This window comes from Colletes gigas, unplaced genomic scaffold, assembly GCF_013123115.1.
Source record: "Colletes gigas isolate AHSC1104 unplaced genomic scaffold, ASM1312311v1 Colletes_gigas_Sc00003, whole genome shotgun sequence".
NCBI lineage: Eukaryota > Metazoa > Arthropoda > Insecta > Hymenoptera > Colletidae > Colletes > Colletes gigas.
In genome coordinates, this window is record NW_025106632.1 from 5,942,460 (window position 1) to 5,956,705 (window position 14,246).

Sequence of the window (14,246 nt, forward strand, 5' to 3'; positions counted from 1 at the left end):
TTGGTATATTCCGTTCACCGATCGGGGTGAGTTATACGTCGTTCGATTCGTCTAATTCAGTACATTATTGGTATGCATTTCATTATCCGCGGAAATTCGTTATTTTTTTGTAAACTGGTTGCAAAGTTACAGTAAAAAAGTAAGGTTAAGTAATGAAATGCATATTAATAATGTACTGAATTAGACGAATCGAATGACGTATAACACGCCCCCTATCGGTGAACGGTCCGTTTGCTAGGAATGTTCCAAATTTTTTTCTATAACGTTCATTCGATTCTATATTTAAATTTTTATTTATTCTTAGCAAAGAATTTCAGTTACATTTTTTCTCTAAAAAGAATTTAAAAATAAATATAAAATCAATTACATTTTGATTATCGAAACAAGGATAAAATATTCTGTATCGTTGGAACAAGCCGCGTAGTGGATAGAAGCGTCGATGTATAATTGCTGTCGCGTGAAAAGCGATGAACGTGATCGAAATGCGTGAATTTGTTTGTTTCAGTCCCTGTGCCACACGTACGGCGGCCACTCGAGTCACGTTACGAACGTGTCGTTCCTCCAAGACGACACACGATTAATCTCCACTGGCGGAAACGACACGAGCGTCCTCCAGTGGATTGTAAATTACTAATTCCGTACGATCGGTGGCATTCGCGTCGAATCGATTCACATTCGAAGTGTCCTTCGTGGTCGAGCGGTTGGGGGAAAGTGGACGAGACAAGGCGGAAGGAATATATTTCGAATCGACTGCGAGACGTGCGAGGATGTTGGCTTCTCGTTAAAAATTAACACGAAATTGATCGCGACGAGGAAGCGAGCCGAGTCCGTTCCGAATTTCGTTTAAAAGTGTCCTTCGCGATTGGCTTGACGGAGATAGGGACGAGGACGAATTATAAATTTAAAATACTTTTCGAAGCAACGTTGCTCGTATAGAATTTTACAATTACGAGGATATCCAAAGAGCCCGACAAATCTCAGATTACGAAACGACGCAGAAGAGAAACGCTAGGTACAATTAAGGAAACATTCGTTTGTTTTACCGTGTAAGTGTCCTTTACGAATTAATGACTGAAAGTTGTAAGGTTAATTTACCGAACGATCGCCGCTGTGATCTAGAGCGACGCGTCGCGGAGGACTCGTTCGGCGCGAACTGTAATTCGGTGTCTATCGATAACGCATAACGAAGTGTCTTTTCTTTTGCATACTCTACGTATTTACGACTGTCTCTCGAAGGTTCTTTCGTCTAATAACCACCTAATAACGACGTTGCACCTAGAAACAAACCTTCGCGTAATTCAGCACCGAGGAAATTAAATTGCACGGTTGTGATCGATGTTGCAGATATATCCGTGGCCGCCATTTTCTTTTCCTCTTGCTCGTTTCGAGCCACGCGGTACTCCATGAGTCTGTTTCTTTATGTTGATCAGAGTTGGGGTGAGTTTGTGAAAATTGTGTGCAGCGTTGAATCGAATGGATCGAGAAGAATAGAATGAAATTCGTAAAGATTTGTCTCGAAAGCGAACAAAGTCGAAACTCGATGTTTTTGAAATTGGAAAATTTCTCAAATTACCGCCGCCAACCGAGCAATTATTTTTCACGCGTAACAACAATAAATTTAACCACGTAATTCGATAACGATTCTAACAGAATTTATAACCAATATCGTTGTGATATAATTTTATGAATCTATTGCTCCGGAGCGTTTACTCGAACGAAATTGTTACTAAATTAATAATAATTTTATTTACCTGCTCGAACGCGAGTAGCATTTCGCCCGACTCTGGACTTACGCGTGCGTGTAAGTACGATACACTTAAATTTGGATATCGAATGGTGTCGAGGGGCTACGAAAAATCCAAAGAATCTCTTTTCGAGAACTTCGTAGCCTCGAGGGGGGACTGGAAATTTGGAAACTTATTCGAGTTTCTTGGGCGAAGGAAAGAAAGAAAAAGAAAAAAAACTCCGTACCGTAAAATGCCGTCCAATAGGAAGTACGTAGCATAACATGGAAATCGACGGGTATGCTTGTGGAACCGAATCCGTTGATTCTACTTAATTATTAAGCGAAACTGATTTCGTGATCCTCGTTGAATACTTTAGGGAACAATAATTAATTCCTCTGTCTCGAGGGGAACGCAGCCCTTAGTTTTAAATATTTTTCGATAGCTTAACCCCGTTCGGTTTGATCGTTTACGAAAATTTAGAAATGAAATATTCTTCGTTGACGTTAATATTAATAATGATGATAACATTGAGTAATTTTTGAGGGGAATTAGGGGGAGATCGTTGAGAAAGTATTCGCAGCTGATTTATCGACAGTGAGTGGTAGGGAAGTTTTGTAAATTTAAGGCGCGAAAGAGATGAGAGATATCCAAGATGGCGACTTGGTTATACCTATCGTGAAGTGTAAATAGGATTAGAATGCAATTAACGATTAGAATTTCCTTTACCGTATATATTATCTTTTTCCTTTTGGTACGAACTATTTTACCAAAGTCCAACAAAGCAAGGATAATCAGTCTATTTTCACTCATCGTCATTTATGTAAGATATATACATATATCTATATATTTTATTTATGTCGCGTCGATGGACGTCTGTGCGTATATGTATCTTTAACGTTTAATAAATCGTCTTTACCGACAATCCCTCGACGTTTTAATTCGACTCGTTAAAATACCGAGTGATTTTTAAATTTTTATTTTAAATTTTTATTCTTAGAATACCGCTGTCTTCGTTGTCTTCTTAGCATTTATATTTTTTTAATAAAATTGTTTCCATGTTCGAGCAAAAATAAACTAGAAACATATATACCCCCGCAACCGAAAATAATTTTTCCAGAACGATTTGAAATCATTTTTTTTCGTCGAAAAATTTGGGCACCTAATTAGATTTTCGGTAAGGAATTTTTTTCTCGCAAGTGCGTAGAATTTTGAGGTTATGCGTAATGACCAAAAATTATTGTAATTGACTCCCGCAACCGGAGATAATTTTATTAGAACGATTTGAAAAATTTTGGAATTTAATTGTTAATAACTTTTTAACGATGCCTCCATCAACAAATTGGTATTCTTGATTTTCGTCTTATTTTTGCCTGTAGAATCCCCCATTAAAATTTTTCCCAGGGTTGATCGAACACCCTCTATATTTATACTAATTTCTTTGTATATAATTATAAATTTATTCAAAAAATTTCGATAGAAAGTATTCGAGAATATAGAAAACGACGAGACAGAGTATTGGCTGGATTTAACAGCAATATTATTGCAATAAGACTAAGCGCGCGCCGCGACTGATCGCTCCGAGCGACACCGACACAACAGATCAATTGGCGAATCATCGTTCGGCGCACTTCGAAACGCAAAGGATTAATTTTGATTAAGCGCGACAGCGGAACACTTTGAACCGTTTATAAAACATGCAAACGTTCGTTAGTCCAATTTAAAATCTATATTTGTTCCAGTGTTTTTTGTTTCACGTTTCGGTACGAACGTATTTAAATCGAAAGCCGTGAAAGTGATTTTAATCCGTTGATTCGTTGGCGCCAAGGTCGCGACAGGGACGAAATAAATGCGATAAAAATGGTCAAGGTTGCGTGGGAATGGAAGCGTGTCCCGAGGCGCGTATCAAATTCTCTAGCTCGATAGCATCGCGCTCGTAAAGCTGCTTCAGGCGAACTCTTCTCGTGATGATTAATGCGCTATCGTCGTCCACGGCCCTGAGTCTCCTAATTTCCTCGCTGAGATACTGCTGCTTTTTCCCCTCGTCTCCATTCCCAACGTCTGAATCGCTATCGTCCACCTTTTCCCTATATAGCGAGCATAGATGTATAGCGCGTCTCTTAGAAACGTAAACCCAAGAAAATTATTACGAATCCCATTTTTTTTTCCGGAAATAAATTTTCCGTAAATCACTCGTAAATAAATAAATAACAACAATGATTAAAATCGTGGACTCAGAGATCGAAATAAAATAAATTATTTTGTAAATATTTTTTTTTGTTGTACTTTTCTATGGAAGATCCATTTTCGAAAACAGGAATAATTTTGATATTTTTGTTTACGGATTGGGCAAGAACCGACTGCAAAATAAAAGCCCGGAGGTAATTATGTAATGGACGCCGTACGATCGTAAATTAATGTCTTTTTACCAGAGTTGATTTCATCGTTTAACACCTGAGTCATAAATTTCAGTCGAACGTGATAGATGTATCATCGAATATTCATCGAACAAAATTATAGAAATTATGCAAATACGTTTTGATGGATGAGCGTATGAATCAGACGTGCAAGCTTAGACCGAATATGAATCAGGCAGAATAACAGATTTTGAATAATTTAACGCCTCGGTGGGATCGGTAATTCCAACAAAAATGTACTGCATAATAAAAAAATTTTGTTTACTCGGAAAATGAAACTTGATTGTTAAATTAATCTGAATCTTATCGAATTAAAATTTCGTCTTTATAAAAAAAAGTAAGGTTATCTTGTACATAATTCATTTTTCATTTATGGAAAAATTTTCTTTCTCGTAGGAAATTTATTTAAAAATTTTTAATATCGAAAGTGGAACTGAATATCGAAAAAATATGAAAAATTAAAAACTATCGTGAGACAACGAGATTTAGTCGACAAGGTAACCTCGATCTACGGAAAGAAATTGCAAAATGGCTCACTTTTTCGTTCCCTCGGGCTGTTTGCATACCGTGAACATTTTTTTAAAAACCTCGTTAGTGAGATTAATTCACCCCGACGAATTTGTCGGATATATTTAACAAATCTTAATAGGAGGGTTTTGCAAAAGGACCGAATCGATGGTGGGGGGAAAAAAAAAAAAGAAAATGGCCGAATGCAGCGTGTGTGCGGAGAGTTAATTCGAACCAATTGAAACAGGTTGAAGAAATCTTGATGCACATATTGCTGTCTCGCCAAGCAGTTAACGTCTTGTAACCGTTAACTGTTGGTCGTTCGACTGATTGGTTCATCGATCATAGTTAATTGTCCACAACTTCTGTACCGTTGATATAATCGTATCGTGCACGAATATATTTTTCTCCCGTCACAGTCGACAATTTTTCTAATTACTCTTCGAAAATAAATATTTTCAATATTTGTCAGTTAATTCTTTTCGATGAAAATCGTTAACGAAGAACGCTCTTACGGACACGTCACTATGAGGTTAGAATCAGTTTCTGATACTAATTTTGTTAACATCCTAAATGTTCGTGATCAACTTTTTTAAATTTTATTTAATTTTTTTCAACGCGTTTAAGAACCGTAATTCGAAAATTTTATTTTACGACTGGAAACGATAATAAACTCGTAGAATATTTTCGAGGACGCGTTTGGCGGCGGTTATGGTCAATTAATTTACGGTTTCGAAACGAGACGATATTTTACGGAATATCCCTAGCCTCTCCATAAATCTACGTCTTGCAAAATCGACTCGCTCGATGACGAAACTAAAAAAACCCGACGACACGAAGTCATGATTACAGAGTCAACCTCGTTAACAGTCTTCAATTACTATCAACGTGACAAAAAGTCCAGCTGTGTATTTATCGTCGTCATCTTCGGGTCGATTGGCGATTCATACTCTCGTACAAAAACTCGTACACGCATAATTTCGCGGTACACGATTTGTCGGGAGGGGGTAAATTTCCAGCCAAACGATTTTCAAGCAATTTCGCTTAATTTTATTTTTATAACGAATTAAAAAAGAGGAGATTAATTTGACCTTGAAAATGCTTCTAATTAAGTTCAGTGTTTGTTAACGAGTTATTAACGGTATTAAAATATAGAATAACGAAGTAAATAAAATTACGACAGTGACCAGTTTAATCTAATTTTAATTGCTAAAAAAAAATTAATCCAAGGCTGCTTTTCTTTGTTAAATAATTAATTTTTTCTTTTCGTTCCCATTTGTAATATTAATTTTCCTGTTGATTTACTAGCAAACCAGATGGGCTGTTCGATCCAAAAAAAAACAAAATGTAGGTTAAGAAGGTTTCTAATAAAGTCAATGCCAGATCGACCGGTAAAAATAGTAATCGATGGCCTTGGTATCGATAACATAACTTCGATTAGAATTTTTGACATCATCGCGGACCATTGTTGCACAACCGTTCTGATGTAACGTCGAATTTAACGCAACTAGAGTTATGGCAGTCGGTGCACGGAGGTTACGAGCGGAGTTATTGTTTTCAATGCGATTGTATTTCAGTTAATAACCATTGTTACTTCTCGCGATAATTCTGGCCGGAATGTTGCAAGCTGTTCCACATTACATCGTTTTATAGTACTATTGGCTTCTATCTGATAACAGATGTGTCAGGTATTGTTGTTGAATTTTTTTTTTTTCTTTTTTTACGTTTCACGTGCCACGATCGCGATAGTTATTCTGGAACGAGATAATACAACAATTGTCTCACCTCTCTGTATTTTTACACGTTTTGATACGATAATATTTCGCGAGATACAGATTACGTTTCTATAGTTTTCTATACTTTTTGTACCATGTCCTGACACGAATTAGATAGTAATAAATCATAGAAATTTTTTGGTAGAAACGCTGAGTGAAACACACGGGGTGACCAGAAAGTACTGAACCTTATTTTTTATTTTGGTTATTACTAAATTTGTTTGGTAAAACGCCGAGTCAAACACAGGGTGGTCGAAAAGTACCCGATCTTGGTTCTCGAAAATCAAATATACGGGGTGGCCAGAAAGTACTGAACCTTATTTTTTATTTTGGTTACCACTAACTTTTTTTGGTAAAACACCGACCCAATCACACACAGGGTGGCCAAAAAGTACTCGACCTTACTTGTTTCTCGAAAATCAAATACACAGGGTGACCAAAAAGTACTGAACCTTACTTTTTTTCTCGATAAAATTTTTTCATTTTTTCTTATTTCACTTTCTTCTCAACTGATTGCATGGTAGATTCATTTTCATATTTATACTAAATTCTGACCTTGAACGATATTAATTCAAATTCAGTTTGTTGTTTTTAACTAAATTTACAGTTAAACAAAAATGTTTCTGTTAAAATCATCAATTACTTTAAAATTTACTGTTAAAATCAGAAAATCACAAGTAACTTTTGTTTATAAAAAATAACGATCTGGTTTCGATCTGTGGGCGTCCATATCGAATTTTAACATTGACAATAATAATTTTTAACCGTAAATCTTTGTAACAGTAATTTTTTCCCGCCTTTCGAAGACACTGTGGTTATCGAAGTGTTGGGGATAAATGGAACACCCTGTGTATAGCGCAGCTACCGTACAACGAGTTCACCTATGCGAACCATTTGTTGCGGACGCCTTTATGTAATCGAGCGTGTCGCAAGATTTCATGAATGAATCGTTCTACGTTTTATCATCTGTTACGCGAGACCAGGCGACTACTTTCACGCAACAAAGGTGAACAATTTTTCGATTCGTCCAATCCCACACAAATACCACTACAATGATCGCGCAAATGGTCGACAAATTTTCCGGGAGAAAAAAGAATTAAAAATACAATCTGGCCCAGAAGAAAATGTCCGATTAACAATTAACAATTAAAACTATATTTTTTAATAACAAATTAATAACAATATTATTTAACAAAAAAATTTTTCATTTTTGAAATCGATCGCTACTTCGTTCGATTTTGTTTTTCTTCGTATATTTTTCGTGGTATATTTTTAACCTCGTTAAATAATTTATATTAACGCGTGCAGTTTATATCGATCTCGACAACGTATGATTTTGCAGATATTCAAAATGACGTAACAGTGCTGTAGCAGTGATCGTGCCGCTCGTTATAAAATCTTGTCGAGTAAAAAAAAAACCACACTGTAATTCGTCGTGATTTTTTAAATTTTCTTACGAAAAGGGCAATAAGAGGCTTCGACGAATCTCGATCGCTTTTCTTGCTTCATTTCCAATCGAGCACACGAAGTTGGCGCAATAAGTGGCACGGGGGGAATTATTTGTTGGGGGGGGGGACTTATAATTATACCATTATGGAATCAATACGATAATCCAAGGACGTCGCGTAAAAAACGATGAAACGACCTAGTTAACGCAGCGATAAAATTGAATCCGAGGAAACACTTACTTCTGATTAGATCGTTCACGCGTATTGTTTGTTTTTTTATTCCGTTAAACGATTCGTTAAACAGCAAACGAATATAAAGAGTCATTTAATTTCAAACCCACATTAATAGAAATCATTTCAGTTGTATAGTTAGATTATTGTTAAATGGGTTTTATGTTAACAAAAAGAATGATTAAATAATGGAAAAAATTTTTTTTTAATTAAAGTATGTGGTTGAAAGTATTTAATTTTAAATATTTACGATATTTGACTGTGTTACGTTGTCTTTCGAAAAGGTTGAGAACCACTGTACGCGCGTAGATCTTAGAAGCATTAATTGTTGTCGTTATGGCGTAGGTGTTATCCGAAAAAATTGCTCGTTTTGTATCAAAAAGTAACGTGAGAATGTTGAGAACCACTGTATGTACACAGATCATACAAGCATTGATTATTGCCGTTGCAGGATAGGCGTTATCCGAGGGATTGCTTATTTCGTGTCGAGAAGCAACGCGAAAAGGTTGAGAAGCTCACGGTGTAGCGTTCAATCAACGCCTTAGAATTGTTTTCAATTTACATCTTTTAAATATTGTACATGTAAACGGCTTTCGTTTCACTTGTAACAGCATTCATTACACTGCGCGTACCTGCTCATGCATTTATTCATAAAATATTTAGCAACCAAGACGGTACGATATTACACGACTAATAATCGTCTGTGATTAGAACCACGATAAACAATGATACCACGTATTATCGGGTAAATTGCACCCCTGAACAGTGATAAATAATGACGGTCGTTTAAATTATCCTCCTATTGTAAATACGATATCAAGCGATCGTTAATTACAACCTCTGCCCGCCACGATCGATAATTTCCGGTAGATAAATGAAACAGGAGGCCGAATTGTATTCGTAACGTTTTCGCCGTCACCTTCGACCCCAGCTGTTTTACCGACTGTAGGAACACTTTTATTTTAGCTTCGTAAAAAAGTTGCATAAATTGACGTCCACTTCGACAAGTTCTAAATTGCGTACACAAGAGTGGGTACAGTTATGGAATTTATATTGTGTACATTTAACAATCATTGAAACACGAATATTTTTATTTCTATTTATAATTTCTAAAGGTGGAATTTTTTACGATTTTTTTTATGAAAAATTCTTCTTTTAGACACAGGGATAATGTCACATTTCACGAAGAAATGTAAAGGCGTTATTTTCAACGATATTTAAGAGTTTCTTTAAGAATTTCTTGATATCGTTCTGGCGTCTTGCGTTTCGTGACTTTCGTAATTATTAACACCGTGCTGGAGTCAACTTGTAATTAAGTAATTGTTCTCTGTCGGTCTTTCTGGGTCGCCGAACGCGCGGGATAAATGACAAATTGCGGAGTGCATGGCATTAGGTGTCGTTCACACGCAACCGACCACGTAAAATATCTTTTCTCGAACGCTCCTTCGAGATTCCTCGATTTTTCTACGAAAACAAAGATGGCGGACCACGTGTACGCCTCGAACAGTTTTTTTACGATAAAATATCAACCGTACGTCACAGATGAATGTAAAAAAATACTTTACTACGAACAAGAAAGCACGCATAATTTTCTATAAAAGTTAAAAATTAATAATTATCAGAAACAAATGTATCAGAAGTGTCAACGAGTCGTTCGATATCGTAACTGTCGAGCAGCGTGTTTTGAAATTCAGTTTACACCGCGAACGTATTAAAAATATTGTAAATCGATCCGTTGGTAGGTTAGGCAATAAATCGAACGCAATTAAGTTTTATTCAAGGGGACCAGCGTCCAGCTGAAACGCGTAGTAAAGTAAGTGGACCATGAACGAACACGGCATTTCCCACGTGCAATTATTCCCTAATCGTTATTCTCGCATAAAATTTTTCGCGTCAACGAAATCAGCCACGAACACAATGCCGGACATTTTATCCCGTTCGTTACCAGTTTTCTAATGAAGTTGCATAATGGGCCGGGATATCTGTTTGAAAAGTATTTGAAAATCGCGAATCCTGGCGGATTTCAACATAAAAACGACCTTGAGGCAGCCATCTTAAAACAGTTCGAAAATATCTTTTGGAATTTATTCTTGAACGTCAAAAAATACATTTTTCGGAGTCAATATTGTTTGATGAAAATTCTCTTTCGAATTTAACACGGGGAAAACAAAGATGGCGGACCGTAATTTCTGATCAGCCATTAAACAGGACTTTTCTGCGTTTACAATTAGGAATTCTTTCGTGACGCGGTGGTCACCGGTGACCGGCACTTTGAACTTACAACTTGTTGCGATATCGTTACAATATAGTGCTTGTAAAATTGTAAATAACGCTACTTTAATTATGAATATTGTAAAATAACAAATTCACTATCTTATTATCGAACATTTCGATTCGTTCGTGAATTAACTTTAACGATTACGCGCGAAAGTATGAATATGCGATGCGGATTAGAATTTCATACTCGAAATCGTTTACTATTTATAGCCCTCGGTTCTAGACGCGTATAAATTTAAGCATCGTCACGAAGAACGGTATGAACCTTTCTATTAATACGTTCTGGTTATTTTTTTCAGCATGAACGTTGACCTTTATTATGATGTAAATAGACGGTTGAATAAATAATATCGTCAGTTATGCTCGTTTATGCTTCTAATTGACCAATGTTCCTGCGGAGAAGTGATTGTCCTGTTTATACAGCCACGAAGCCACAAATACTGACTAGGTAAAACAGTTTTCTTCTATTTATGAAATTTCTTATTTAGCCATTTTACAGTTATCCAAATATTGTTCTTAGATTCTATTTTGTTCAAAACTGATATCATGACTTCTTCAAAAATCAGTTTTACAATTTATAATTGATATATAAATTTCGATATCAATTCGATTTTGTTCTATACAGGGTGCTCGGTCAACCGTGGGAAAAATTTTAATGGGGGATTCTAGAGACCAAAATAAAACGAAAATCAAGAATAGTAATTTTTTAATTAAGGCTTCGTTAAAAAGTTATTAATGATTAAAGTTTCACTTGTAGAACGGCGCGCGATAGTGGTCTCACACGCGATACTTTAAACGTTAATAACTTTTTAACGAAACCTCGATCAACAAATTAGTATTCTTGATTTTCATCTTATTTTGGCCTCTAGAATCTCCCATTAAAATTTTGAATTTAATATTTTTTATAAAATAGTATACTAACAATAGCATAAATAAATAAAATAAATTACTGGCCACGAGTAAAGGTGTCTGAATACGATCGTATAGGCGGAGTATCCATCGCTTTCGTTACGTTTTGAAATTCCTGTTGCTCTCATAGGAAAAGTCTGTAGAACCAAAAATGGCGACGAGAATGGTAGCAACAGGATCGAAGAAGAATCGGTGAAGGGGCTGCGCCACGAAACAGGCGACAACGACGCAAGGGGTGATGGCCGCATGAACGAACCGAGGGAGGCCCGTAGGGCCATCAAAATGGAGAAAAAAGGAAAGGGGGCACACTGTTGGCTTCAAATCAAGGACCAGACGAACCGGTCTACCCCTCCGTGAGATGCGTCTAATTTTTTTCCTCGCTCTCCTTCTCTTTTTTCTCTGCCCTCGCCAGGAGCCTTCCTTTTTCTTGCCCCTCCCCCTTCTCCTCCAGGATCGTCGGGCCCCGTCGTCGGGGCCCACCTTTCACCCCCTCTTTTCATTCTGTCGAGATATTCGCAGATGTCTGGGCAGGGACTGGCCCCGAAAATCTTGGATCGCGAGTCCCCGATTTCCGACCCTCGTGTCGGTGTCCCGCGCGCCGGCGGATCTCTCTCGATCATCGCGCGATCCTCCCGATCCACCAGGAAGAAGGAGGTGTTAACTGGAAGGAGTAATTTCACGAGTCATTGGCGTCGAAGCCACGGGGGGATCACGTAAACAGTGGAGAGTCATTAAACGGAAAGCAATTTTCATTTCTGATGTAAGGAACGGCTCGTTTCGTTTCTTCTACACGATTAGAGTCCGTGAGGCCCAAAAGGCCCAGAACTTTCTATACGTAAAAGAGAAGCATGTTTTGTGGATAGAAAGCTTGGAAGATCTTTTGGTACGAGCGACTTTAATCGTGCAATAGAAATGAAAAATTGGATTTCGTATCTTCTTCACGATTAGAGTCGTTGATGCCCAAAAGATCTGTGCTTTCTATACATAAAACATACTTCTATTTTGCGTGTAGAAAACTCGGAGGAACTTTTGGTCACAATCGACTCTAATCGTGAAGAAGAAACGAAATACAATTTTCATTTCTATTGTACAATTTAAAAATTTTTTTTTGCCAAGAAACTTCATATCTTCTCGATTTTTTTTCTAGAAAATGAGTAGGATTTCGGGGGTATGTTTATTCGCCAAAAATGATTGTAATTGACCCCTGCTACCGAAAATAATTTTTTTAGAACGATTTGAAAAATTTTTTTTGCCAAAAAATTTCATATCTTCTCGAATTTTTTTCTAGAAAGTGGGTAGGATTTCGGGGGTATGTTTATTCACCAAAAATGATTGTAATTGACCCCCGCAGCCGAAAATAATTTTTCCAGAACGATTTGAAATTTTTGAATTTAATTGTTAATAACTTTTTAACGAAGCCTCCATCAACAAATTAGTATTCTTGATTTTCGTCTTATTTTGGCCTCTACAATCCCCCATTAAAATTTTTTCCCAGGGGTGTTCTAACACCCTGTATATTTCAATAGTTTCCGTGCCGTATAAGTAAATATTTCAGCAGAAAACGGTGGAAATAATGTTTGAGGAACCGTTTCGAACAGTATCTCGTAGAATCGAGCGATTCTTCTTGTCGCGGGACAATCGCAAAACGCTGTTTTATACGCAGGCGAGTGCAGAGTTCAAGGAGACGCTATTCAGGATCGGTGACCCTCGATGTCGTTCAGGATTCGCTTAGAAAACGTTCGGTAGGAGGAAATCACACGGTTGTACCGAGAATACGATGGGAATACTTAAAGAGTTGCATTGCTGCACGGTTCCTCGATTCGAATGTAAAGACGGGGCCGTAAAAGGCGCAACGAACAGCTCTCGATGTTTTCTCTTCGATTTTAGAGCCGAGTGAATTCGTTGTGGACGGATAACGAACGAGGAGGATGTCGAAAAATTGCGTCGAGAAAAGAGAAAAATTTCCTTTTGGGATATTTCTAGCGTCAGTGTCGCAAGAAGGCGGACGTGACGCCATGAGCGCCATCTTGGCTGAAAGCGCGAGCAACACAAGCGTGAAATTAATTATTTTAGCGGAATTATTCGTGAAAGTATTTTTTAGATCAGATTTAAATTAACATCGTTTACTGTAAAATTGTTCTTCGTGGATAACATTCGTTCCATTTTGGAAAAGTTTTAATTCTAATTTTCTCCGCCATTGGTATTTTCGAAATTGTTTTAAATGAAGTCGAAGAAGGAATTGTCGGCGGTTTTATCAAACGGTCGGTTAATTTATTTAACGCACGTTGCAACGCAAGGCCGAGATGTCAACAGTCCTCTCTCTCTATATTACGCTGAATCGTAAAACACGAAAGCGATAAAAGAGACTGTGAAAAGAACGGAGCGTAGAAAAACAGAGAATTTAGCATTTAGTAATTAACCATTTAATCGATGATTGCTTACGGTATTTGCATCGAGTGTGCTATAATTAGCTGCTAGGTAGTTGTAGATTGATAAAGAAATCTTTGTTTGCAAAACCGTAGACGATGGGGGTTAATATTTTTTGAAAAAAATTTGAAACAATATCCAATCATTTTTACCTCATTCATCCAATATCTGAACAATATCTAATTAAAAGCAAATCAAAGGGTGGAAAATTGGAAAATTTGACTTTCAAATTTGAAATTTTCAAAGTTGGAAAAATTGACTGTCAAATTAGAAATTTTCAAAATTGGAAAATTTGACTCTCAAATTTGAAATTTTCAAAATTTTCAATGTTGGAAAATCTGACTGTCAAATTAGAAATGTTCAAAATTGAAAAATTTGACTTTTAAATTTGAAATTTTCCAATTTGGAAAAGTTAAATTAGTAATTTAATAAATTTAATTGTATATGTTTTTTGAATGATGTAGCTTTGTATGCAACAAATTTAATCAAATTCGTTGTAAAATTTGAATTTTCAAAAATATCAGAAATTAT

At 36.6% G+C, this 14,246-nt stretch overlaps 1 protein-coding gene across 10 annotated transcripts in view; it reads left to right on the top strand.

Annotated features, from left to right (window-relative positions):
• Positions 1-2,642, top strand: part of LOC122404516 (echinoderm microtubule-associated protein-like 2) — a 49,564-nt gene extending 46,922 nt beyond the window's left edge. For all 10 annotated transcript variants that reach the window (XM_043408544.1, XM_043408545.1, XM_043408547.1 and 7 more), the window contains one exon: positions 506-2,642. In XM_043408544.1, coding sequence (XP_043264479.1) covers positions 506-634 — 129 coding nt within the window. In that variant the 3' untranslated portion in view covers positions 635-2,642. The remainder of the gene's footprint in view (positions 1-505) is intronic.
• Positions 2,643-14,246: the final 11,604 nt, after the last annotated feature.